At 34.7% G+C, this 27,497-nt stretch overlaps 2 protein-coding genes across 4 annotated transcripts in view; one reads left to right on the top strand and one right to left on the bottom strand.

Annotated features, from left to right (window-relative positions):
* The window catches only part of LOC148840568 (trans-2,3-enoyl-CoA reductase-like), a 58,688-nt gene extending 36,562 nt beyond the window's left edge, over positions 1-22,126 (top strand). For 2 of the 3 annotated variants that reach the window (XM_088919809.1, XM_088919808.1), the window contains exons 4-12: positions 559-662; positions 1,394-1,500; positions 2,457-2,562; positions 9,057-9,129; positions 13,721-13,764; positions 17,806-17,863; positions 18,409-18,494; positions 19,398-19,443; positions 19,526-22,126. In XM_088919809.1, coding sequence (XP_088775935.1) covers positions 559-662; positions 1,394-1,500; positions 2,457-2,562; positions 9,057-9,129; positions 13,721-13,764; positions 17,806-17,863; positions 18,409-18,494; positions 19,398-19,443; positions 19,526-19,653 — 752 coding nt within the window. In that variant the 3' untranslated portion in view covers positions 19,654-22,126. The remainder of the gene's footprint in view (positions 1-558; positions 663-1,393; positions 1,501-2,456; positions 2,563-9,056; positions 9,130-13,720; positions 13,765-17,805; positions 17,864-18,408; positions 18,495-19,397; positions 19,444-19,525) is intronic. The other variant, XM_088919810.1, reaches the window with a different exon arrangement.
* Positions 22,127-24,402: 2,276 nt separating this feature from the next.
* LOC148840567 (phospholipid-transporting ATPase ABCA1) overlaps positions 24,403-27,497 on the bottom strand; it is a 300,212-nt gene continuing 297,117 nt past the window's right edge. The window contains exons 48-49 of the mRNA XM_088932095.1: positions 25,406-25,649; positions 24,403-24,553 (exon numbers count right to left, since the gene is read on the bottom strand). Of these exons, the coding sequence (XP_088788221.1) occupies positions 24,422-24,553; positions 25,406-25,649 (376 nt within the window). The 3' untranslated portion in view covers positions 24,403-24,421. The remainder of the gene's footprint in view (positions 24,554-25,405; positions 25,650-27,497) is intronic.

Raw genomic sequence — 27,497 nt, 5'->3', positions numbered from 1 at the left:
AGTATCCTTACTTTTTTCAAGACACAGCTGGATGAGATCCTTGAACCAGTTAGCTCCTAACCGAGAAGAGCTGTTTATTGTTATTGCTTTCAAAGTTTTGTAAAGATCACTTTCTTACTCTATCTTAAATAAATAGTGCCCTGCCAAAAACATTAAATGTTCCTAATAGTGGCTGGGTGCACTTCCAGAGGTGATATAGCTGCTAAATGTCATGGTCTTAATTCCTCCAGATGTTCACAGATGTCCCTGGAGATAAGGGACCAGTCTGCCAACAAAAGCTGCATTTCAACTCTGCATGATGGGTAACAGTTCAATAAGGTTTTGTAATCTGAACTGTGCCTTATGGTTTATCTAGCCACATGTAAATTCTACCTGAATTGGTACATTAAAGTACCAGTAGTAAGCGCACCAACAATCATACAACCTGAGTGGTCACCTTGTCACAGTAAATCATCCTTCGTTCCCATAGCACAACAACTGTGGAGAAAGCCTAGTCTACTGCTTTATAGTCTGTAAGAATCATGAACGTGCTTTTCACATGTGTTCTTTATCTTGCAGATGGTCCTTTCCTGAAAGATTCCTGCATTATCCACACCATTGCCTCATCTTCCCTTGTTACTTTGTATTTCACAGACTTGGGCCGGCAGGTCAGCTGGAGCACAGTAAGTGCATGAACTTAAAAATGTGACTAGTGGAACGTGTTTCTCACTTTTGATAAATTCTGTATTGCTTTATGTTATATGCTATATGTTATATTGTTTTAGATTTTGTGTGGGGAAAACCCTTATGTACAGCAACACTATTGACACAGTAATTACACTTTCAGTGATATCAGTTGGACTGTAAGGAAGACAAACATGCCCTCAGGGTTATATTGATGTTGATACTTAGTATTTTGTATGGCACTATTTGAACACTGGAAAAGAGAGCTTCTCATTTATTGACAATGCTGTACTGTTATGTAGACTTAATTGATTTTGAGCCTTGTGGTAAATATTTTGAGCGTCTTAGGACATTTTACACTAGAAATGTGTTATTTTGTAAACTGAAATAGAGTTTGGAGATATGTGTTCACTATTTTGACATTGTCAATACTATTTCAGGAACTAGTTTTAAGAAAAACATGTAAGAAAAACATATTTCTTTAGTATTTATATAAAATACATGTTGATAGCATTATCAATTCTTGACTTTGCTGTTGATGAAACGTTTCCAGCAGAACAATAATGACTTACTTTTTTTGTTCTTTATGTTTTCTTTGAAAACTAAAATACAGATAGAAGATACACTTAGTCCCATTCCAGGTGACCTGAACAGTAAAAGGCTAGAGGTTGGCATAATATAGTTATTATATGTGTTACTAAAACACCTGTTTTCTTCTTTTGTTTTCTAGGTATTTCTAACTCAGTATTTTGGACCTCTTTTAATCTACCTGATGTTTTATTTCCGTTTATCAGGTGTGTATGGGGAAACAAAAAACAACCGACATCTAGCAGTGAAGTAAGTATCATGGATCTATTTGCATCCATTTTAATCTATCACAAAACACCTACATGTATCTGAACATTGTTCCTATAACCATAAACTAGAGAATGTCTTTCAGGGAACAGGTATTATCCTATAACTCTACATTCATCATTAAGTCAAAAGCGTTATTCCGTGAATAAATTAAATTAATGGGTGTTCCCACTACATACAGTTCCACCCACCAGATCATATGCCAGGAGACAGAAAAGTATATTCTTATTATAAAGTATATAAGGGACTGGAGGCAATGATGATAATGCTCAGTCTTTTTTGCTTTAATTCCAGGATGACTTCTAAATATTACATTTTAGAAGGACACTGAGTTTTATTTAGGTCAGCTAAGTAGTCAGTTTATTTAGTTAAGATAATGTAGAGATCAAGTGAAACTCTCAGTGGTTTCCCTGAGATGAATGAACACATTTCTGCTGAATGTATAATTTGAAGGTTGACGAATGAAACATGTTGGACCCTAGCTGCCCAGAATCAGGGGTGGTCACAAATGCTGCAGTTCTTGGTTTGCTAATATACAGTATTGGTAATCCTAATGATAATGATAATTATCATAATCATTATCATTACATATTACATTATTATCATTAAACCGATAATTGTGTTTCTTCTAAAATATACAGAGATGATAAAAGTGAGTTACAGTATATAAATAATTGAGACTCTACATATCCTTTGCTTTCTAGATAAGCTGAACAACAAGAAGTTTGTGTACATTTTTTATATTTGTTTTCTTATCTTTATACTGTACATCTTTTAAATGTATTTATTTCTGAATTTCAGTTCAACTTGAAATGTATTTATTTTGCTCAACAGGTGACCATTTCCTAAAGTACTCTTTTAATAATTTTCCTTTTTAACCACTTATATGGGCTGCACTTTGATGTGTCGTAATATTTGTTTTATTATTCTCTCTAAAGCTTGGCCTGCTTCTGTCACTCCCTGCACTACATCAGACATCTTCTGGAGACTCTTTTTGTTCACAAATTCTCGGAAGGATACACACCTTTACAGAACATGCTGAAGGTACAACTTTTAAATTGTCAAAATAAAGGCATCAAAAATTGATTTTAATTTAAATGTATAAATTAAAATTGATGGTTTTCTGAACGTAACCCTGGATTTTTTTCAGTATAATCAGACCAGTTTTCCACGACACCCTAGAAAAGCCTAGAGAAAAACTGAAGTTTTATAACACATGCAGCTTTCAAAAATGTTTGCAAGAGGATAATGGTTGTTTAGAATTTGTTGCCTCATATGAGGTCCCTTCTGGTTCCCTGGAGTTCAGGATTGTTTTCCTGGTACCACCCAAGCAGGATAAATATTACAAATGGACCTACAGTATTTCATCTCAATGTGAATGTTTAAAAGATCATGGAGGTTCAGTTGGAAAAAAGACTTGAAACTGATTTGAAACTGTAATTTTGAACATTTTCATATTTTCTAAATGTAATTTCTTTGTAAATATGGCATTAATTGCAAAAAGGTGTGTTATCTTACTGCATGCTCCTAGTTTCTGGTCAAAAACAGTACAAACTAGTGAACTCACTATAGTATCACAGTGCCTTGGATTCTGCAAAACGTTTTATAACTCTTGGGTGAAAAATGGATGAATTAATTGGGAACTTTACATTGTTGCCAGAAAGTTATCACTTTACCAGCTATTAATATGTCTTCAATAATCTGAAACACTTACGCAGCAATTTCAAGAGAAATTGATAAAAATGAAAAAAAAAAACGAATTAATGGTATACTGTATGAAGATATCATTGAAATGGTTTTGAAATGGAATCCTTGTTTACTGAAATATCCATTAGAGAATGTATAGAAAAGTAAATCTAAATGAATTATTTTTATTTGATAAATATAAAACTCTCAAAGAGATGTTCAAGCTGTTGGACTGGGAAGAAAAAGGGACTTAAGACAAACAGAGCTCATATGAGCCTCTTTCAATATGCAGATGACAAATTTCATTTTGCCAGAAGCCCTGAAGAACTACATCTTCAAATACAAAAATTCTTAGATGCGAGTAAGATTTGACTCAAAATCGACTTAAGCAAGATGAAAGTGATGTGTAAGAGCTTTGTAAAAACTAAGGAGACTGAAACAGATCAAACAGAACATGAAAAAGCCAACAGTTCTCTCTGTCTTTGGCAGACAAATGGGTGCATATGGAGACATGATGGCCAATATGAGAAAGTAAAAAGAGTGAAAATGGGATGAAGTATAGTATAGTATATTTGTAATAATCAATTCAATACTGAGAGAGAGGAAATCTGCCCACTTGTCTGTACAGAAAAGTTTTCAACCAATGCATGTGACCATCAGTGACACATGGCTCCAAAATATGGTATTTACAGCAGATGTGAACAAGGACCAAATATTACATACACAAAGAAACATGGACAGATGTTTGGGATAAAAAGAATGAACAGAAGAGAAATGCATGGATAAACTGACAATTAAAATAGCATTTTAAAATAGAATAACAGTTCAGCAATGGATGATGCAATGCAAGAGTGGAATTTGCAAGAGACAAGAAGCAGCTGGGAAGAACACAAAAACATGGAAAGATAAATCTAAAGCTTTACTTGTATAATCTGGAAAAGAGAAAGGGCACGACAGGACAAGTGGAGATAATCTTCATCCTGGAGTGGATCAAGACAAGCTGCTGATGGTGACTTATACAGTACTGGACATAATTATGGAAAAATAGGGAAAAGTGGATTCATAGTGCAGATTATTATAAATTGATGATTTTATGTAAACTTGAGGTGTTTTCTAATATAGTAGAACATTATATCAATGCACAAAATACACGTATCTTGCAAACATCTTTGTACACTTCCTATGATGTCTATTTTAATCAAACCTGAATGCTCAAACCGAAGATACCTGAGGGTAAAATATGACTCTTAGAAAATCTTAAAAGCAAAATCTTAAAGAGAAAAAAAAGAAATATACTGTTTGCATAAATATTCATACCCATTAACTACAGTATCTGATGGAAGCACCTTTGGCAGTGATTCTGTCCATGCTTTTATGGTGAATACCAACTTTGCACAATGACTTGGTACACTTTCGGTACATTATTTTTGAAATCCTCAATCAAGATCAAGTGAATTGCTTAAGGACAGGTTAGGATTCACATCAGGACTTTGAGTGGGCCACTCATAGATATTCGCTTTTTTATCTTAGGCCGTTCCTATGTAGCTTTTGTCTTGAACTTTGGATCATTGTCTTGCTGAAAGGTGAATTTTTGACCAGGTTTTTGTTCTGAAGCAAGTTTTCCTCTTAAGAATTTATAGTACCTTTCTTCATCTGTTTCCATCAATTGACAAGCTTCCTAATCCCTATAGATGAGAAGCAGAACTCTTAACATAATGCTGCCACCACCTACCTTGACAGTAGTGAAGAAAGATATACTGTAAGATGTGAATAAGGGGTTAACTGATTTCTTTCTGCACAAAGAATTCTTGTAACACAAGACATTCCATGTTTAGGCGCCTTTGAGTTACAGTATGGCGGGACAGGAGATAATTGATATGGAATTCCAAGTGCAAGATAGAGGCTCCCTAACTAAGGAAAGATAAAACTGACCATCAAAAGTGTTCACTGTCTTGGGAATGACCAAACACAGGGAGCCCCCATTACTATGGTAACAATTTGCATCAGAAGCGGATGAAATTTGCTATATAAACTGGAATTTTTGTACCTATATTTCGAACAGTACTTTAGTCTTATTGTTCCTTGCATGCAATAAACTCAGTTACTCAAACTTCATCTAGAAGTAACTGACTAACTTCTAGAACTTATTTGTCAGTTACTACAGTAGGGATGTTGGTTCACTGTTGGATTTGTGTCAGATGTAATGCTTTTCATTTAGACCACACAGTTCAACTTTTATCTTGTCTGACCACAATACCTTTTACACATTTGTAGTATGAAGTGCTTTGTTGCAAACTCATATAGAATACATATGGGATCTGAGTTCCATACAAGCCCCAATAAGCCAGGACTGACCTGGAAATTGTTGAACCAATGGATGTTCCCCCCCCTATCTCATCCACTGAGCTCTGTAACTCAAAATCATTTGGAGGGAAGGCTGATATTTCTTAATGATCTGACTCAGCATTCAAAATGAGATATTGAGGGTCTTGGAAATGTTTTTATACCCTTCTTCGGATTTGTGCCTTGCAGAACTTTGTCCTTGAGTTGGTTGGAAAGCTCCTTGGTATTCATGATGGCATCTCTGCTGCAAATTCACTACCTGACTGAGTGACCTTACAGAGATAGATGTATTTATTCTGAAATCATGTGAACCACTAGTATTGTGTGCAGATGGAGGCCACTCATAATTCTGGGGTACATTAAAGTAATTATCTGCATCTAAGTTAATTTAAATTTGCCACAACAAAGGGTTTGAATACTTGTGTGATCATCACTTTCCCATTTTTCTTTCATATTATTTATTTTGCTTCTTTTTGTTTTTGCTTTTAATGTGTGTGGTATGTTATGCATATAACAAATATTAATTGCTACTTCAAAGTAGTGTAGTGTTTAAATGCCTCTCAGTACATAATATATACAATATCATTAAAAAGTTTAAAAGCATCCTGTTTGGAAGTGCTGAGGCAGAGAAAATGATTGTTCATTTATTCTTCCCTGCCATCCCTAGGTTTACTCATAGTTTTGCATCACTAGACAGATAATTATTTCTGCTTTTTATAATACAATACAGACATTGATGAGGAAATTATTTAAATGTGATGGCAGGTAATTTTGTCCTCCTTATACTAGAATAGCTGCACAAGTGGGAAGTGTGTGTTGCCTGATAATCATGTTGAAATACAGTACATTTGAATCGCTTCCTAAATTTAAAGTGCATTTACACTTCAGAACCTTTTCAATAATTAGAAGAAGCAACTGTGTGTTCAGTGAAACCAAGTGTTTAATATATACTGTTGGAATATCAAGCAACACCTCATTTTCTCCAGTTGTAAATCTTTACAATACTGTTCTCTCCCCGACCTCTTTTATGCCTCAACCTTTGATCAGAATTGAACATAAACTGAATATGAAGCATCATATCCCAATTAGGCCATTCTTGTTTAAAACAGGATGACATGTAAAAGTTGTTAAATTGAATATTTTGCATTTTTTCCACATACAGTCAGATCTTCTTTTGATATACCAGTGCCCTTTGCTACAAGAAATTGTCAGTGGTGTTTTGAATTAATCTACTGGTTAAAGAATAACTTCACTGAGATCAGCTCATGACTTGTTGTAGGAGCTTGAGTGAGAAGCCTCAGATGTTCTGTTTTGAAGCAATCTCTAATTCATGTGCTTCATTAGGCACAAATAACCTTCTGAGTGTTTTTATAGTAAATAAAATAATTTAGAAATGAGGGCAACATCATCCATTCTGTATCTGTTAATTAGTGTAAGAAATTACTTGAAAATTGATGGAATTTTTTAACAACACATACAATGTTATTTACACTTTTCTGTGCTACAGAGTAGGTTTGTTAATTTCTACATGTGGTTATTACAAAATATGATTTCGGAAGGAAAGGAAATGATAGGTACTAAAATACATATTGAAAATCTTATTAAAAACAGATATACAGTATGATAAAAACTGATATTAAAACTATTACAAATACTATTCTCTGAGTTTGAAAAGAGCTCTTTAAGTAATCATTAATTATTTTAAAAGCCTTTAGCTTATTTCCCCTATTCCATGTGAAAATCAGCATGATTCCTCTGCCCACAAGCTACAGAGAAAGAAGGACTGAGAGCATTTCTGAAGAAGATGGACAGACACATCAGGAGATATTTGCATAAAGCCGGGTTTGATTCTTCATTCTTAGACACTATGGTAAAATGAAAGACCACTGACAGCAACACTCATTATTGTCAGCTCCCAGAGAATCCCCACGAGTCTCATAAAATGTCAAAAGCCTCTGTTTGCATTCTAAAGTCAAATTGAAAATATGAAATTAGACAACATTAATACAGCACATTTTCGAGAATGAATATGGATGTTCACATAGTGTTAGAGCTTTCCAAAAAGTCAACAAAAAATATTGCAATCTGCATGTTTATTTTAGTAGTGTACCTTAATTTCATGGAAATTTTAAATCAGTCTATTTAGAAATTATTTTCATTCAGTTTTCTTTCCTTTGAGCAGAAATAAAGCTCAAAACTATGTATTGAATACAATACTTTAAGAAAGGCTTGTTAAAAAACCCAAAATAATATATTACTTCCTAAATAATATAAAATAAATAATATACATTCCTACAGTATACTGTATATCCAAGATTTAAGGAAAAAAAAATCCTCATTACATGTCATATTACATATCAGAAATGATACACTTGTACTTAATTGTTTTTCATTTCTTTTGAAATAATTTAAGTTTGAAACGTTCCGGCTAAAACTGTTTATGAAAAGATAAATATGAGGAAAACAGCTGCAGACATTTGTCAGTGTTGGACAGGGTTCTACTGTAGAACTCAGTCATTTGAATACTGGACTGCGGGACACTGATTTACTTCTCCAGAGAATTTCACACCATTTTAGAGAATTGACTCATTGCTTGATAAATAAAATAGGAATTGTGAAAAACATGAGCAGAAAAGGTGAGAAAACATGTATTGACTTTGTTTCTGCACTAAATCTGCCGAATACAATGCATTGAAGAGGATGAGCTGCACGTTAGTAAAGACAAAATAGAAAAGCTGATGACTATAGAATACTCATCTAATACTGTAAGTTGGTTTATTTCAGTAATATCATGGTATAATTCCAATCAAGTTATTAATTTTCTCTCCATCTTTATTTTATGAAGGTCCAGTGTTTCTACATGTCACAACAAAAAATGTAAGCTGTGTAAGCACACCCATTTGTTTCTGCAGTATTTTTATAATTTGTCACAGACTGTGCACAATGCTTTTGCGTCAAAAATACACTGGCCAAGTTCTAGTAAAGTTAATCAAAGACTGTGCTTAAAACAGCCTCAGTCTTCATAAAGAATGTTTTTTGACGCGTGATTATAAAGTCACCTTTATTGTGATGGACAAAAACACATTAAAAAAATACCGAAAATGAATACTTACCCAATCAACATATTTTAGTTTTTTTTATTTTACATTTGCAGTTAATGCTGACATTTAACATTCAGTGTTCAGTTTGTGCATTCAAGTTCTGATTAAAAAGTTTTTCTTTAAATGAATATGTATACTTGATTTGTAAGTAAAAAAAAAGAGATAACAATGGAAGGGGGCAAGTACTTTTGCAAGCCACAGTTAATGAAATGTTAGTACCACACTCAATCAAAAACGATCTCCTATGAATTACCTTTCATCCAATCAAGCTTCTTGATTAGAGTACTGTAATAAAGAGGGCTTCAACAGATTAATGAAAAGAAACATTTTCTGTCCCTTACAATAATTACAATTCTTTCCATCATGCAGATTACAGAATGATTGCTTTGAACATTGCCTTTCTTACAGGGTTGTGCCTTTTACTGGGGATTCACGGCCTGGCTGGGATATTATGTCAACCACCCCTTATACACACCTCCATGTAGGTATTCCAGATCCTGGGTTATTAATGAAGGTTGGATTTCATTCCACTTTCCATTGCATAAAGCTTATGATCTTTCTCACATTACCATAAATATTGTCTCTGAACCTGTACACATGCTGCTAAGTGCACAGGCATAGGTCGTCTTCACTACATGGCTGTATAGCAGATGAAAGTGAAGAATGAGAAGGACTAGACAGTGAGCATGAGAGGGATGCTGGCGCTGAGCTAGAAGGTGACACTCTGGGGCAGTCATGCTGGGATGAATGGGAGATGTAGCCAGAAACAGTGCTTTTTAATCTGTTAAACCAGTAGGCTTTTTGACAAGTTCCGTTGGTGGCTCTGGGAGTTTGGACCCATCCTGATGTCAAATAAACCCCAAAACCACATGGAGCTCCTCTATAAACAGATTGGGAAGCACAGGGAGGTACAGCAGGAGTGATAATGGAGCTACAGAACTGCATTAAAGCCTTGAACTCTCCTTCAGTTTGTGTTTTCTTGAAAAATAAGATTTTTTGTAAGAAAGCAGATTTTCTTTATTGCCTAGTTCTGTTCTCAGAGTTTTCTAGCTTCTGTGCCATATAGTAGAGTCACTGCATACCTTTTTTTGTCAAAAAGGAGTTAATTTCTCTTACCACCTTTTCACTGCTCACCTGCTCACTAACTCATTCTCCCTCACATGTTCACATTACCTGTCTTTCCCAGAGTCATATTATCAGTATTCATTAACGCACAGACATTTACAGTATAATGTGAGAAATTAACATTTACTTTTAACTATTCCTCCAAATATTTATATACTGTATGTAGAGAATATACCATCTTTATGAAACAAATGGCTTTAAAATCTGTGTACATTTGTCTACTATTATCCCGAGTAATGAGACACTATCACCACAACCTCCGAGTTAATATATAGAACATGGCACCACATGTACAGTACTTACCATCCAAGAGGAACAGAATAGGAGCAGAGGCTGTTTGAATTTGTTCAGGAAAAGTATGTAATATCAATGCATTGCTCTCCCTTATTAAAAATAAAAAAAGATGTTAATTGTATACTCAGCTGTACTCAGGTAGAGAGTGTGCCATTAAGCTTGTTTTGTGAAAAGAGACAAACTGGCACATTGAGCTTGTTTGGTTGCTAGTATCAAAATGATCCAAGGATTTCTTCCTGTCATTTTTTTAGCTTGAAAACCCTCATTGTGTAGCTTGTTCAAGTGCCTTCTGTTCTACTTACACTTCACCATTGGGTTAATTTTGCCAGTGCCTTCAACAATGTAGGATATTTGTATCAGATCTCCTTATCTTTTTTCACAACTTAAATTAATTTCTTTTTGGCTTGTTAGTAAGACATCTTTTAAGCCCAGAAATGCATCACTTTTCTTTGTGCTGATTCCAGAGTAGAAACAAAAAGTGTCCACCTTTTGTTATGTGCAGATACAGTATACTGTATCTTGAGCACTGAATTTTGGCATTAAAATAGCAACAGCAAAACATTGGAACTGGTTACTGGACAATTTTCATAAAATAAAAATAAATCTATGATGGATCTTAGATACTGACGGTTCTGGTAAATTTGTATATAATTCCATACCTTTGGAAAACAAGAAATGGCAGTACACTACATTTACATTTTAAAAATGGGACTGTTCCATGAATGTTTTAATCTAGATCTGTTATTGCGACTGGAACTGTTCCTGCATTCTGAAAAAGTATTATTCTTTGAAGTTCACTATTATGTGATATGAAAATGACATTACTTTCTATATATAAACAAAAGTCATGAGAAGCTATAAATGTAAGACGCCATCAAGTGCTAGATATCTTGTTATTTAATACATCAAACAAGTCTCACATATGCTGAGCAACGTGCTTGAGCAGCATGAATAAAATTAATTTCTAATCATTTTGGATTCATGGGAAGACTGGATATTTGAAGATTAAAATAAACATAAAAGGAAAATTCTGAATACAAGTCATGTTTATTTCATGCCCAATAAAGCGAAGCAGCAAACCTAAACATCTTAACCTTGTAATTATTCTCCTTCTCCTTAATTGTTACTACCTTTTCATTGTTCCAGCTTTAATTGGGTTAGCATGGCATCAAAGCAAATAATTGATGCAACAATGATATGTAATCTTGATTGAAAAGTTCTAATGCAAAACTTAATGCACGTTTGGATGAGGCAATCTGAACTAAAACTCAAACCTGTAAATACTTAGTAAAGTATTTAGTAGTGCCTCCCTCATTTAACCATAGCGGTTACTGCTTCATTTAATATACTGTATTTACTTTCATTTTCTTTCTTCTGTTTTTTTATGACCAGGCTTCCAACATCATGTACTCGTTAAGCACAGCAATTTATTTTTAATATGTAGGATTTGTTCATGTTGTCTGCTGTGGTATCTGTTTTTAATCCCTGAGGAATACACAGGACTGAGTCAGCGTGTGTATTTTCTTACTTGCTGATTTTTGTTTAGTAATTTACTGTAAATGCACTGAACATATTTGACTGTATATACTAATTTACAGTAACAGTTGGACAGAACCCGAGTGATTTATTTGTTGTATAAAGTATAGAAAAAACAATATGATGACAGCTGTGTAGCTTCCAAAGTACATAAGAACACATGTACAAGCAAATTCATACAGTACTTGGATAGCTTGCTGCACATTGCAGGTAGAAAGTAATTTGAAATGTGCAGAACTACATGTTCTGCACATGTATTTACATGTATACATCATTACATGACAAAGGAAAACTGGCAATCTTTTGATTTGAATAAAAAAATGTCATCTGAAGAATAGCAAGGAATAGATTTTTAAAGACACTGCTAAGATTGACCTTGTTATTCGTTTGAATCTGCCTACTCCTTCACGGCCCACACGTGCTTCATCTCTAATGGGAGTGAGTGGCAGGACATTGCCCTGGGTTTGCCTCTGTTTGGAAAAGTGAATAACCAGGTCATTTAGAGGGCAAACACACTGCTGACTAACCAGTTACACCAGAAGTTTAAGGCTCTTAAATTCATTTATCGTTACCTGCATAGGTCAGTTAAGAACAAATTCTTTATTTGGTAGAGTAATTTTAGTGAAGTTCTTTGCTCAGGGACATAACAGCACCAGCTCAGCTCAGATTTGAGTCCACCATCTTGGGCAATATCTGGAGTACATTACCCTAACCACTACTCCATACTACTACTACTGCTACTCTACCCTAACTAGTACTCCACACTACTCCCAAAAAATCATAAATGCCCCAGACCTTAATTAAAGAAGATGACCAATAACCAAAGAATCACCAGCTTTTCTAACCATATAAAGGCAATTTTGTACCAATATTCTGCTTTCCTGTCTGAGCAGGAAAGAAACAATGGCCTCTTCATCAGAATGTACAGCATTGATTGCTCTAGAAGGAAATGGATGCATAATCCTGGTGACTCATTAATTGATACTCTTTCTTGTTCTTCTACTCTTGTCCCAGCATTCCTATTTATTTCAATGAACAGGTTTATGTAGAAGCCCTTTATATGGATTATGCGATGGTTTGTCAAAAATAAAATGCATGCATTCATTATACAGTACACCCTCAGTATAAGAAACACACTCCTGTATTGTTATGTAGGACATTTCCACTTCTTCATACTTTGAAGGGAAATCTATTTGTAAATGCACTGTGAAGAAGATTGTCACCCATAACCAACATGGAGCAGTTCCCCATTTTCTCTTTTATATTAATTATCAAATGGGTCATTGGATCATTCATATTTTAAGAGAGTATTTTTCACTGTGAGCCAATAACATATATACAGACAAATGAAAAGCACTGTATGGAAAAACTTGTGAGCCCATCCACCTTCTAACCACTTCATCAGTGTCTTGCACCTGCTGCTTGACGAAAACTCATGCAATCTATTGTAAATGTTCAGTCAGACGCTTGACCGTATAGACACTAGCAGCAAATTTCACTCGGAATTCTAATTATAAAAAACAAAGTTTATTATCATTGATATCATTCATAAAATCAACAACAGTATTAAACAACATGTTTAATGTTAGATATGTAAACATATCTGTATATATTTAGATATATTAAACATATATGTAGGTATTTGATTCAGTATCAAAATAGATTTGTTTTTCTTTAATCAAATCTCTATTGCTTTCTTAACAATATTACCCTTAAAATAGAACGCTAGTAATTTTCTTATATAATTTATCTTTAGTCCATGCAGACTGGAAATACATCTACGCGTGCTGTACAATATGTAGAAAGGTATTTTGAATATTTTCAATGGCTCTATCTCCAGCTAAAAGCTTCAGCTTGTTTTTGCGAATATAAAAATAATAACACGATTTTGTAAGATAAGCTATGTTAAAAAGCAGTATTTCAAGAAAATGTGCTGTGCAAGTTATATTTGATTTATAACTAGTTCTCTAGCATGAAGTAAATACTTCACTTTGAGAGAGGTTTTGGTCTTGGTACAAACAACTTGCATATTTAAAGTTTTGTTAATTATTTAGTGTTTTAAATAATTATTTATGTATCTTTTTTTCGTGAAAGTTTTTTATTCTTAAACATTTCAGATTTTGCAAATAAGCAGCTCATTCCATCTACATTGTGCTTTTTGGTAAGTATTTATTTTGCATGTGCTATAATTTATATAATAGTATAATTTCTCTAATAATTTTAAATTTATTTCTGCTTTGTTGCATTGGCTGCATGTTTTGTGTCATTATTTTTCTTCTACATGTACATATCCAGACAATATGCTTATGAAAATTTCAGAATCTATTCTGCTGTTGCCATGTAACTAATGCCATCGTTAATTACAGTACGTCTTCAATAAAGATGTGAGCCAGTTGCAGAAATTGCTATGGATGCTCAGGCCTCAATATTATCAACTTGTTTTAAAACAAAGTTTTATGGAGGGATGAAACTAAGACAAAGTTTTACCAAAGTGATGGCAAAGGTAAAGTGTGGAGAAAGAAAATAAGGGTAGAAGCTCCAAAGAACACCATCCCATTTGTACAGCATGGTGTAAATAACATTATGTTGCTAGTCATATTTCAGTGATTGAGATTAAACCATAATTGACTGCTAATGAAGTAGCTTCTGTTTCTTGTATTTTGTTCTGAATACTCATTTTAGTACATTTAAGTATAAGAACATAATTGGTCTTTTGGAGTTTTTTTTTTTCCTTGGGGTTAACTTTTTGGCTCTGCCACTTACTGTATATAACTTCCCTTCAGATTTTCTTAGGTTTTCCTCCTGTTCTTTTGCAGTTTAAATGTTTTTAAACATTTGTAAATGTAAATCCATGTAAATCCATGTCCCAGATAAACTGGTGCCCATCTCATTTAGATGTAAGCTTTTAAGCCTGTATAGCCTTTGCCATTGAAGAGTTTCATGTGACTGAGAAATCCTTCTTAACATATTAAGTCCTTGGTCATTCATTGTACTGATGGACTAAGATTACTAATTACCTTTGTGTGGTGTAAGGCAGGATTCCTGAGAAAAAATGCTGTCTCCTCTCTCAGACAAATATGTACTGTAGTTATACATGTAATTAAAGTAAAGATATATTTTATTGTCCACAATGCATTGCTCAAAATACTATTAACCTCTATGGACCTCTGGAGTCCAACAATAGCAACAGGCTCTTTGAGAATAAGAAAGTTAAGAGAGATTGGTGGACGTGCTGGAAACACAAGTACAGGGGTCATTAGTGCAGTCTTGATTTCAGAATTCCAGAACACCAAGCAGTTTTTATAGCAGAAAGAAAGGTCAGAGAAAACTGATGCGCAGTCTGCAGACAGTAGAACACCAAGTGCTGTATGATCCTAAAGAGGTCTTGTACTGTAGGTGACTGTGGATTTCTGCAGAAGAGACAATGAGCTGCCTCTTAGCTGTACCTGTGTAGTGTTAACTTCAATTCCAAAATAGGAGAATGTTGAAACATCAGAAACTAGTATCTATTTTCTCTGCTCAGGTTATACTTTGCTGGGATGAAGCTTGTTGTGCAATCTGAGCAAATATACTGTACTTGACAAGCCCATTATCCTGATAGTATTGGTTTAGTCTGTGATATTCTAGCAGCCTCCATGCTCTTTGCTTTTGATGCAGGATTAATAACTATTGATCAGGAAAAAGCTTATAAAAGGGAAAGCCATAAGTACCTTTTGAGTGTTTTTACTCTAGGGCTTTTGGCTTTAGTCCCACTTTTCTAAGACAAATATAGTTACTGTGCTTCAATCAGTTGTTGTAATGCTTTCAATGTCTTGGAACTGAAAGATGCACTTACGGTAGTTCTCTTCTCTCAATTCAGAGGTGAACCCAACAAAGTTGACCACTTACTGGAATGTTATAATCTCTATCTATTGGGCTCTTGAGACATAAACTACTGTATGTATGCATATTGGTGATGGGTCTGTCTATTCGAAATGTCAGGCCAAGGCCAGTCCAAGTGGTGGGTTATGCAGAGAATGGATGAGTGTTTTTAATAAACCAGGGCAACATTAAGGTTTTAACTAAGTGACAGGAGACCTGTGAGAAAGTATTGTCTACCAAAGTAAATTGGACTAAAAGCCATCTGTTTGTAATAGGGGAAAGAAACAAAACTTCTCATTTACCCGGACGACTCCATTGGAGTAGGCAGGTATTCAGGTACTGTACCTGGGAGTACTGTGTATTAAGGAGGGGATTGATGCCAGAAGGGAACTGGGAGGGGTAGCTGGAGAAGAACCAAGGCAGACTGCAGGGCTAGCAGTGGCTGCTGAAACATTTTTTAAGGGCCGGTTTATAGTCATTAATAAATGGGTGACCCAGGCTTTGTGGCAATTGTACGAAACATATTAAAATATTTTTGGGTAGGGATACACCTTAAGCAGGGAGCATCATATTTACTTGCAGAAAAGTGAGGAGAGGATTTATTCAATTTTTTGTTCAACCTTTAGTCTCTACAGACACTTGTGTGCTACTAAGCCCCTCCCCTGCAATAAATAGCCTTTTGTTTTTTTCTAGGGAATTTGAGGGAATCTAATGGGAATTTACATGTTATAAGTAAAGAAAATAGTCATTTGAATGTTTGCCCAGTCTTATTACTGGGTTATAAGGGTCTGAAATATTTTAAAGTCCATTTTCATTGCAAGGGAGAAATGGACACAGACTGAGTAAAACAGACAGAGTAAAAAAAATAAGCAGAAGCAAAATATCAAAGGGCCAGGTAATTAAATGCTTAAATGCCAGGACTATTTAGGAACGTGTGGTTATTGTGTAAGTGGAATTACTCAAACATAATAAAAGAGGGTGATTTATGTGATTGTTACAGTAGATACACACAATTCTGCAAGGGAAAATTGTAACATAAAAACACATTTTCTTGTATAGTACAGATTTTCACGTTTGCCTAGAACACATGGCCTCTTTAACCCCATATTCAGTATTTATTATTGTATACTATATACAGTACATCTAGTACAATAAACTGGTAACTGAACAACCATCATAGTTGCCATTCTTTATTTCTATAGTGCATGAATCAAAGTTCATGTCAAAGTGACATCCTAATATGATTAACAAAAGTAAAAAAAAAGAGAGCAAGAAAGAACAATTAAGGTTGTAAAGCAACAAGTAAAGGTTTTATTCCATGCCGAAAAGAGAAGAAAAGAAACACAATGTTTCGACTGTGGAGCCTGCTTCAGGTGTGGTATACCATTCTTAATTATATTCTGTGTTATAATGGATAATATGCCATTATCTGTCCTATTGCAAATGTGTAGTATCATTGGGAAATGTTTTAAAATTTATTTGTAAGGACAGAGATGAATGTGGTACATTTTGAAGCGTACTCAGTGTGTTTTTTTAATATGAAAGAGAACCATCTGAGAACATTTCTGCTGGAAAGCACTAAGAACACTTGGCAAGAGCACTGGACATGAAAAGAACTTAATTCAAATGTTTGTTTGCTTTTGTGCATGTGTATATGTGCTGTATGGGTATGTGCCTTTGTCTCTGGGGGGACTCCTTAGTTGTATGGAAAGTAAGAATTCATGTGAGATCAATTCAATCCTACTTAAAAATTAGATACTGTAGGACGACAGCCCTTCAGAAGTTAGAATGAGAGGGCCAATCTCAAGATGTGCAGATAGAACAAGACCCTAATGCTGGCAGAATTACAGGAGCGAGAGCTTTGTTGTTACTGGATAGGCTCCAAGAAAGTGATGCTAACCACAAACTAATCCCAGGTTAATGAAATATCACTGGAAATACAAACTCAATTATTTTGCAGCAGGCGTAGCCATCTGGATATTATTCTGTCATTATGAAGGCTGAATTGCAGAAAACATTCAAATAGTCTAATTAACATCTAAAAAAGTCTATAACTGTTTATATCATATTTTCCAATATGTAATTTTACCATGGACAATATAGTGTATGTAGTTCTGGCGATTATTTCTGAATAATATATAAAAGAGCAAACAGCAAGACATCAAAAATCCTGTAAAATGTTATTTCTAATATGATTTTATAGAAGGCACAATGAATCTCTTTAGTACCCTACTTGAAATGTACTATTTCAGATGGATTCATCTGCATAGCAAAAAACCATCAAGCTCCAGAACATAAGAACATTAGTCAACACTTAAAATTTCTGTTTTATTTATTTTAGTTTTGTGAAGCTGGAAACTTCTGTATCAATATTGTTTTAGCCCAGCACAACCAGGCAGGTAAGTAAAAACATATTTTAAAATATTAAATGGAATATGTTTTAACCCAGTGTAAAATACTGAAACAGTTTTTAAAAATAATTTAAGACAAATCTTTTAAAAATAGTTACGTAATTTCACAATAACTTCTTAGGAATGTTTCTCTTAGTATTTCTTAAAAAAACAGTATAGTATTTCTAAAATACTGTATAGAAAAATACATAGATCTGTAATGGGACACTTGCATCTTTTCTCTTTGTGTGAAATGGTCATATCCTTTTTAGAACCATATTGTTATTCAAAGCAATCAAGTGTGAGTGTAACAGAACTGAAAGCATTGCAATATACTGTATAATGCATCCAACAAGTTGGTTAGGCTGTAAATTCCCTATATACAGTAGCACAGGTGTGTACACCAGTCATAAATTGACTTATCATAATCATAGCAGAATGCAACACATTTGATTGTAATTTGTGATAATAAGCAAAGAAATATTTTACTGTTCCGATTCTTTAGCTTACTTCAGTTTCTTTTTTCTCATTTTTATTTTTTATCTTGTGACAAGGAAACAAATCACATTTTCCAAGATCTACTTCCAATCCCTTCACGTGGCTCTTCAAGTTGGTACACTGTCCACAGTACACTTATGAGGTAATGTTTATGTGAATGTTTAAATCTTTTGGAGAGCAGAAGTATTAAGAATAATTGTATGTACCATCTGGTGTTTGTTATGAATTCAAAGAGGGGAAACTCAGTTCCCACCTCAGAACATCACCCAGAAACAAAAAGCTAAAACTTTTGTTCAGCTTTTTGATTTTGCTCAATAGGCTTTTTTATTTTCACTTCAGTTTCTCATTTGGAACTCTTGTTTCCTCACTGTTGAAAAGTAAACAAAGAAGGTCCGAGGTCTTCTACTGTCTGCCATTCACCACAGTATGTCACTGTTCTGACATCATTGAGCCTTGGTGAATTGACCCCAGTCTCTCTCAGTTATTCGTGAGACAAAGACTAATCAGCCAAGACCAGTTTTAGTTTCCTAACCCCATGGAGTATAGAAATGAATTTTTGTTGTTCACCAGACTGCAGCAAAGACTGTCACCTCAGCTCAGCAGATAATCATTATGGTTTTGACCCGTTTAGATGATACCCCAGGCTCACCAGACATTATCATAAACTGCAGATATTTAGTGTTACTCATCACAGGAATGCAAATTCATAAAGAATTACTACAACAAAAAGGAAAAGGAAGAGGTTCTATATTAACTGTACAAACATTTAGTGTGTATTTAATGAAAGAGTGCTGTCACAGACTTGTGTTTGCCCTTTGAGAACAATGAAAAAAATGACATTGAAATACAGATTTGCTCCACTTATTAATGTAGCCATCTAAAATAAAAATGATCAAAATTAATGTAAGGGAACAGAGTCACATTCTAGGATGAGAAGTGTATTTGCTGAGCTACTTTTGAGATTCCAATTCTATCTAATCAGGCAAGGACAACGACAGGGATATGTGAATTATGATGTCATTAATTCACTCTGTTTTATCTTCAGATTGGAGCTTGGCTAAGTTTAGCTGTTATGACTCAAACAGTTCCAGGTGAGACAATTTTCTTGGACACATTAGAGAAAAGCCATTACTGATGATAACGGTGTAAATATCCGCACATTTTATTTTTCAGTCGCAGTTTTTGCTATAATGGTATCTATTCAAATGATGCTGTGGGCAAGGAAGACGCATAACAAGTACCTGAAGCAGATGAAGAACAGCTCATGCCAGAGGATGGCGGTGATTCCGTTCATACTGTAGAATTCTTTACAGGAAATAAATCATCACCATAATGAAAGCAGAACACAGATGGACTGTAATTTGCAATTTCCTGACTTTAATACAGAGAACACACAATGTGAGTTAAATTGCTGAAGGTTTTGAGCTGGAGAAATTCTGCTGACAGCCGATGATAAGGAACAAGGTACAGTAAATATGGCAGAAATAGCAATGACGTAGTGAGCTGGGGCGACTGGTTGAGTAAGAGAGATGGATGATGAATGGACTCCTGGAGCATGATACTCCCACAACACTTGATTTCCCTGACGCAACAGGACCACTGCAAAGCAAACACCAGGCATATAGTGCTCTGTTGCTGTCATTTGAATACATGGCCTATTTAAAAAAAAACTCAGAATGCTGAATGATTTCGATCACACAAGTTTAACAAATTGATATATTCATTCTGTTGAATATTTGCATATCTAGTTATACAGTATGCCTTGTCTTTAAATTTTACTATGTATCAGAAGCATGACAATTTAAAGATAATCAACCAAAAGTAGAGTTTGGTTTGTTGAATAAACATATTTCTGATGCTTCTCTATCATTTTCAAGACCCAAAGGGCCATTATCTGACAGATAAAAGTACATTTCTTGGTTGTGTCCAAACCTCATATATACTGTACTGTATATTCTGCACTAGTAATTTCAAGAATCATTTACAATCTGTACTTCTTCTAAGGTAATTTTCCATTTTCACTGTCTTCAGTGAAACAGATACAAAAAAGAGGTGCAAGACCAGTTTGTAGATGTGTTTCAATTTTTCATTATCTTTAAAAAGGCACCAAGTTTGTAAAATGTAGCATTTACAACTTATTTGACTTCGTCGGTTTTGAATACAGATTTCATTTAACAGATGTGTAGGATTTCCTTGGTCTAATTTTCTTTGAATTAAAACATTAGAACCACTGAAATGTGCAAAGAAAAATAATAGCTGAAAGTTTTTTTTTTTAATCTAAAAGTGATAACAGCTGTGAGCTACTAGGTATGCAAAAAACACTCTTTGAATAGAAAATACTGTTTTTAATGAAAATAATTCTAGTAGAATGGATTACATTCCCATCAACAGGCCTAATACTACTGTATTTATGGAATTAGTAGAAGGAACTGGATCTTGATTAATGAACATGAAAAAAGTCCTTTCTCTTCTTTCAAAGGCACTTTTCATGTTATTAAGAATTAAATAACTTTGGAGGGTTACTCTCATGAATAGACATTTACAGTATGTAAATCTGTAAATGCTGTATCAGACCAGAGTCTTTTTTGATGAATAAACTTGTGGACACCATGTGCAGTACTATAAATACTATAAGGGAGGCTTTGAAAAGAACTGAGTGAGTGAAGAAGCATTAGTAGTAAATGCCATTTTCACAAAAAATATTACATTTCTTTAAAGAATAAATAAAGACTGGCACATTATTCCAAAATAATGAATAAAGTAAATGTTCAATAGTGCGCTTCGGGATCTGTTGTGTGGCTGCATCTATTCAAATGAATAGTTCTACTTTGAAAGAACTTTGATTCAAATGAAAAGTTCTAATTTTTAATCACCCTGAGGCATTGGAATCTGGTCTCCATGTGACTCCAGCCCGTCCCTACTGCTTATTAAACAACGGAACATATTATTGCACTAAAGTCCTGCAGATTGTAGATCTATTTTAGAAACAGATTTTTAGAAATAGAATTTTAGAAAACAGATGTTTTAAATCATTCTTATTCTGTATTCAAATATTTTGATTAAAAGCTTTTGAATGTGGTTTAGATACATTTGCTTAAATGTCCATGTGGAGTGATTTATACTAGTGAAACTAGAAGGCCCAGGAATGTTCAGTCTGAATATGGGCATAATATGACAGGGGGCAGTAAATTTACTTGTTGGAAGATGCTCTAAGGAAACAAATATTATCACTTCTGCTCTTGGATTTATGGTTATGGACAGAATTATGATGAGGGTTTAAGGTGCTAAAAAGAAAAAGAAAATAGTGCTTTTGCACCATGAAAGCTTTAGGATTTATATTCTGGAAGGTCTAAATCTGAAGGGACTGGATAGAGATTTTGGATTAAACTATTTTCAGATTAAGTCATTTAAACCAGTTGAATAACTTACATCTGTAATTGTCCCAAAATTATCTGGTTATCATGCTCTGACAATCATAACCCAAGGTACCTATAACTGTTTTTCAGAAGATATGGCAATTGAAAACACATTTTTAAAAAAATGGTAATAAAGGCGCATGATTAATAGAAAATGTATAATGAATGAAAATTAATTTTTTTATTGTAGTTCGCACCAATTAAATGCACTAAGCTGTTAAATGGACTATTCAATGATGTAAATACAGATATACTGTAATAATGCAGACTGATGAAGGCCGTTGTGGCCTGAATGACATTTTGTTTTTAACCTTGCTTCTTCTTATGCACCAAAGAATGAAGGAATCAATGGTGTTGCATCAGCTTTTGTACTGTATCTTTCCAAATCCACTGTACTTTCATTAGACAGAGGAGGAAACCACATTATTTGGTCAAATACACAGTTTTCTTTTTACTGAATAAGTTCATGGTTCATGTGATGTGCACAAGGCTTTAGCTCTAAGGCTTGTTTTAGAAGCCAGTTAATTACAAAATGCTTTTTTTCATTAAATATTGATATAGGTGGTACCGCACCTGTGAAGAAGACAAAAATATATGTGAAATTTTAGAGCTGAAAAAGAAAAGTGAATTGTCTTTATGCTGTGATGAAAGCAAGGGTCCTACATTTCTCAGTGAAGCCAAGCTACTGTATTATTGAACAAGCCAAATGAACTCCTACAGACATAAATTCAAACTTAAAAAAAACTTCTCACATAAAGTGTTGTTAGAATGTTTAATCATTTGTCATCATTGCATAAAGTTATGTGCAAAACAAATGCAATTTATTTTTTGCCACAAAAAGGCTGTCACAAAAGGAATAAATAGTCACAAACAGCTTTGCTAAAATGGGGAAACAAGTCAACATTTTTCTGAATCCTTCTAGTGTAGTATTTTACACTGGACACGGTGTGACCTTATAAACATCTAATTTCTTCACATTTAGCCTTAAGGGATCATTTTCAGAAGTAAATAATCGCAGAAGACAGTTTGGTAAATATTGTAAAAGTACAACGAAATATTAAATGGGTAATTACCATACGTAAAAGGAAACTGCAGCACAAATAAACTACCCTTTAAGGTTTGTTATGTGTTTTATTTGTAAAAAAGACCGATGATGAAGTGAATATTAATCAAACTCAGAAATAATTTGGATCTGTTCACGCTTATGGTGAAACATGTTTTATTGCACCATTGTAAAACCCCTTCAATGAGATTTCAAAAGAGAGGGCAACTGAATGACACTGCAGTCCTATCCATCCATTTATCCACTACAAGGTCAAGGGAAGTCAGAGCCTATCCTGTCAAGCTATCGGCAGAAGACAGAATGCCCTGTCCATCACAGGTTATACAAAGATACAAACATGCACACAGTCACATCAGGGCCCATTTTCCTAGAAGCTAACTTATCTACGGTTATGTCTTTGGCCTGTGGGAGGAAACCGGAGCACCAGGGAAAACATACAAACTTCATGCAGTTGACACCTGAGGGATTGAACCCAGGGCCCCAGTGCTGCTAGGCAACAGTGCTAACCACTGCATCACCATATTACTATCCATGCTATGAAAAGGAAATAAAGTGCAGTACACAACATTCTCAGCTAATATATTTGCTAATTTGTTCTTATAAAGTGAAGTAAAATGCATTTAGGAAAAATCATATTTATCAGTGCAGAGTTCCCTGAGCAATTCTTCAGATTTCTGAAGGCACAGAAACCTCAAAATAAACAGCTGAACTGTTGAAAAAAAAACTTTATGATAATGTTGTTTAATTATATATATTTTGATATAAATATAAACTATTTTTCTCTGGGCCCATAAATGTTTTTATCATCTTTAATCAGTAGATACTGTATAAGAAATATTATACTACTGTATGTCTTTGTTGGGTGACTCCACTGAAACTCTCCTAGGACCTTCTCAATGTTGAATGCTCAGTCTTTGTGTCTTTACTCTACTGTTTGTAGCTCTTCTAGATTGGCTTTCCATTTGATGATAAAAAACTTATAATAGACATATAATTACAATCAGGGTGTTATTTCAGTGGTGATTATAAAGTAAATTAAAACGAGATGTAACAAAATAAACAATATCTGAAATATCTAAATAATGTTAGACATCATATTTTAAAGTCTGAGGTCTTATTGTATATCTGTTCACTTTCCAAGCTGATGACAGAAGAAATAAAAACACAAAAAAACCTACAAAATGTGTTTGCACATTTTTTTGTTTGAAAAATCCTTCCTTGAGTTAAATCTGTTGCATATTCACAATCATTTAATTAAGCTGCATTCATCAAAATTAATCATAGCATATTCTATGTGCTGAGGAATGTGTACAGTACTATATGTACTGTATACGTATTCTGAGAAGCAGAAGCCGTTACCAAAACATCATGAAATGAGAATTAAAAATATGTTTTTTCTGCTGTTGTTAGTATGCAAATAGAATTTAATTTATGATTTTGAAAAATAAAGAAGACATAAAGCTACGTTTTTCATATCTGAAATCTTTACATTATCAGTTTACAGAAGTGCCATTAAAGTTCACAGCTATAATAGTATAAATTAGAGTGGAAGGATTCTTTCTTGAAGGGAACACCACTGCATCCTGTGAATCAAACATTCACCGATGAAAGGAGGTTTTTCAGAGGCTGCATGGGCACCTCATCTGATGTCACATCCACAGGGTTGATGTACACTCGGGGGTCTTCTTCCTCATGCTGGTGTTTAGCAAAGTTGACAAACACCTGCAAAAACACAAGTGATCCCCGGTTACACATGCATTCTTCCAATTTGTAAGGGGAGCTGCAGAGCAGATCCAGGTACAGCGGCTGTTGATGCAAAGAAGTGGAGACGAAAGTAGTACAGGCAGACCAGCAGCCATTTTTCTGTACCCAAGGTTAGAAAGGGTGTATACACACATTGGCGTGAAAGAGTGGAAAATAACCCCAGATATGAAGGTGAATATTTTCAGTATTTGCAGGTTTAAAGTTGTTGAAATACAGATGAGCTGGCCTTTGTGACATTACTGAGCTCACCTAAACTCGGAAACATCAGAACACTGTTGAAGATACTGACCAAAAAAACGCCGAAAAAAAGATGTTCAAAACCTGCAGTATGTGTCAATGTCTCTCTTTCATTATTTTGGATGTTTTGTGCATCCTTACTTCAGCTGTTGGTGGAGCTTTTACACTTAACCAATGACTTCTTGTCACCTGCTGCTGCAGATCATACCTTAGTTCTTCCAAAATTAAAACTGACTAGTACAGTTAAGAAAAAAAGATTTACTTTCAAAATCCCTTTGTTTAATTACATTTAATAAACTACACATGCCTGTTTACATGTGTTGTAAACAGATAAGTAGATAGTGACCCTCCCGACCATTTTGAAAATGTAAATGTGTGTCAATATGAACAATTACCAACCAAAAAAAAATCCTTTTAAGCTGGGTAGCTGTTAGTGTGGGACAGTAAGGATCCTGATTATTAAGGGGACGTATACAGTAGTACTTACTATACTACGTATATAGACTTACTATACTACGTATACAGTAGTATAGTAAGTCTGAGTAAAGTTCAGCTATATGAGAAAGGCCGCACCTGGTCAAGAGTGGTCTGAGACACAGAGTAATCCTCGATGGCCAGACTCTCCCTGTGTCTAGTGAGTTCACTGAAGATCTTGGAAAGGGCATTCTGAAGACAGGGAAGCTGGTATTGCAGGTTGTTGTGGTGCTTTTCTTTCAGCGTGCTGCCTGGGAAAGTGTCTCGCATGAAGTCTTCCACTGGCTTCAGTACTGGGAAAGATCCACCCACTCTGACAGTCACAGTGTATCCATCTCCAAATCTGGAACAGATAGAGCAGATGAAACACGCATCTCAACGCCATCAATCAATGACGCTCTTAACTGGAGCACAGTTTCTGAATTACTGTCATATTACCCACCAATTTCCATTTTTAAGAAAACAATAATGTACATGCATGGTATTTTTTAAAATTAATTTGTGAGGAGATACTCTCCTGTTATTTGGTTTTGTGACATTAAATGCTGCTTCTGAAAATAATCAAGACAAATATTTGAACTAAATATTTCTAAATGTACTGATGCTGCTGTTGGCAATTGAATGGAGATGCTTCAACATTACAGTTGTATGAATTTTCTAGTCATTTTCTAGTTATTTTATCCAATACAGGATTGGAGAGTAGCTGGAGCCTATCCCAGCAAACAATGGGTACAGAATACACCCAGATAGGGCAAAGATGGGGCATACACAGACAAACACATACAGTACAGTACATTCAGTACAGTTTTCCCAAAGTTTTCCCAGTGTGTCATTGAACTGTGGGAGGAAACCAGAACACCCAGAGATAACCCAGGTGAACACAGGGAGAATGCTGAAAGGCAAACAATGTTTGTCTAGTAGCAAAAAACAGCTTGTAGGTCAGGAATAATTAATTACAGAAGCGCATTGTTGCTTAACGGTAAAAGTTCATGACAGTGCGAGAGATCGCAGGTGCCATTTAAGCGGATGTTTAAGCGGATGTTATCTCTACAATGTGCTCAGTGACTGGTTCTGATTCAATGTGTAGTTTATTTCACCATTCTGGTGCCAGGGTGAACAGGCCCTGGAGATGGAGAAACAGAGCGGAGGGACAGGAGAAGAACAGGAGCAGACAGGCTGCAGTGGGGTAGTGGGAAAGAGGAAGGACTTGAGGTAAACTGGGATATACAGTAGTGGTTGTAGTGCGGTAAGCAAGAACACACTACATGCAGTGGATGCATGCAGCTACCAGGGAGCCAATGGAGAAACTGGACTTACAGCTTGGCATGATTAAAAGGAGGAGGCAATAAGCAATAATCTTCTGAAATAATAATTCAGAGATCTAGACTGAAATTTCCCAATTCCTTAAGATCCAATTGACGTCTGATTTTCTTTTCACCTACTACATATAGACTATTAATTTAAGACTTTTAATTACTACTATGTTTGAAAGGACTGTCTGACTAAAACCTGTCTCATAAAACACAGACTTCATGCCTTTGCACTTCAGGCAAAGCCCTCCACATGGTACACCGTTCTGTAATTCCCCTTCTGTGTTTTCTGAAGTTACGTTAGCCTAGTGTATAGAGAAATAAGCTACTGTACTTTGCCTTGTTATTTTGTCATTAGCAGTCTGATGACCCTTTGGTTTATGCTAAATTAGTTATTTAATGTAATATTTACTCAAGAAAAAGTCCAATGTGGGAAGTAAGAAGTAAATGCACATAAACCCTACACCATAATAGTAATACTGTTTTTTCTTAGCACAGCTCAGAAGCCACATACAGTATGTAAGTGAAGCACACTCCTCCAAAGAAAAAAGACATACAGTATCTCTTAGGTTAGTAATGCTTCAAAGCTTTGGCCTGAACAGTTATTTGTCTCTGCGACGTTAGACTAACCAGTTATTGTCTGATTTCTTTATTTTAACCATCATTTAACTTAAACTTAAAATTAAAATTAAATTAAAATTATTTTAAAACTGGTTATAACTATTTAAGGCAAACAAGTGACAACCTTGGAAATCACACTCATCAATCTTCACAAGCACAAAATCTTTTTTTTTCAACTTTTGCAGAATCCTCTTTAACCTAAAAGTACATTTGTGTACTTTGACAGTCGTTCCAATTCAAAAAAGACATTCTTGCTTTTT

Source organism: Atractosteus spatula, chromosome 1, assembly GCF_055471065.1.
Source record: "Atractosteus spatula isolate fAtrSpa1 chromosome 1, fAtrSpa1.hap1, whole genome shotgun sequence".
Taxonomy (NCBI): Eukaryota; Metazoa; Chordata; class Actinopteri; order Semionotiformes; family Lepisosteidae; genus Atractosteus; species Atractosteus spatula.
The sequence above is the reverse complement of the archived record's forward strand: the minus strand, read 5'-3'. Positions and strand labels throughout refer to the sequence as shown.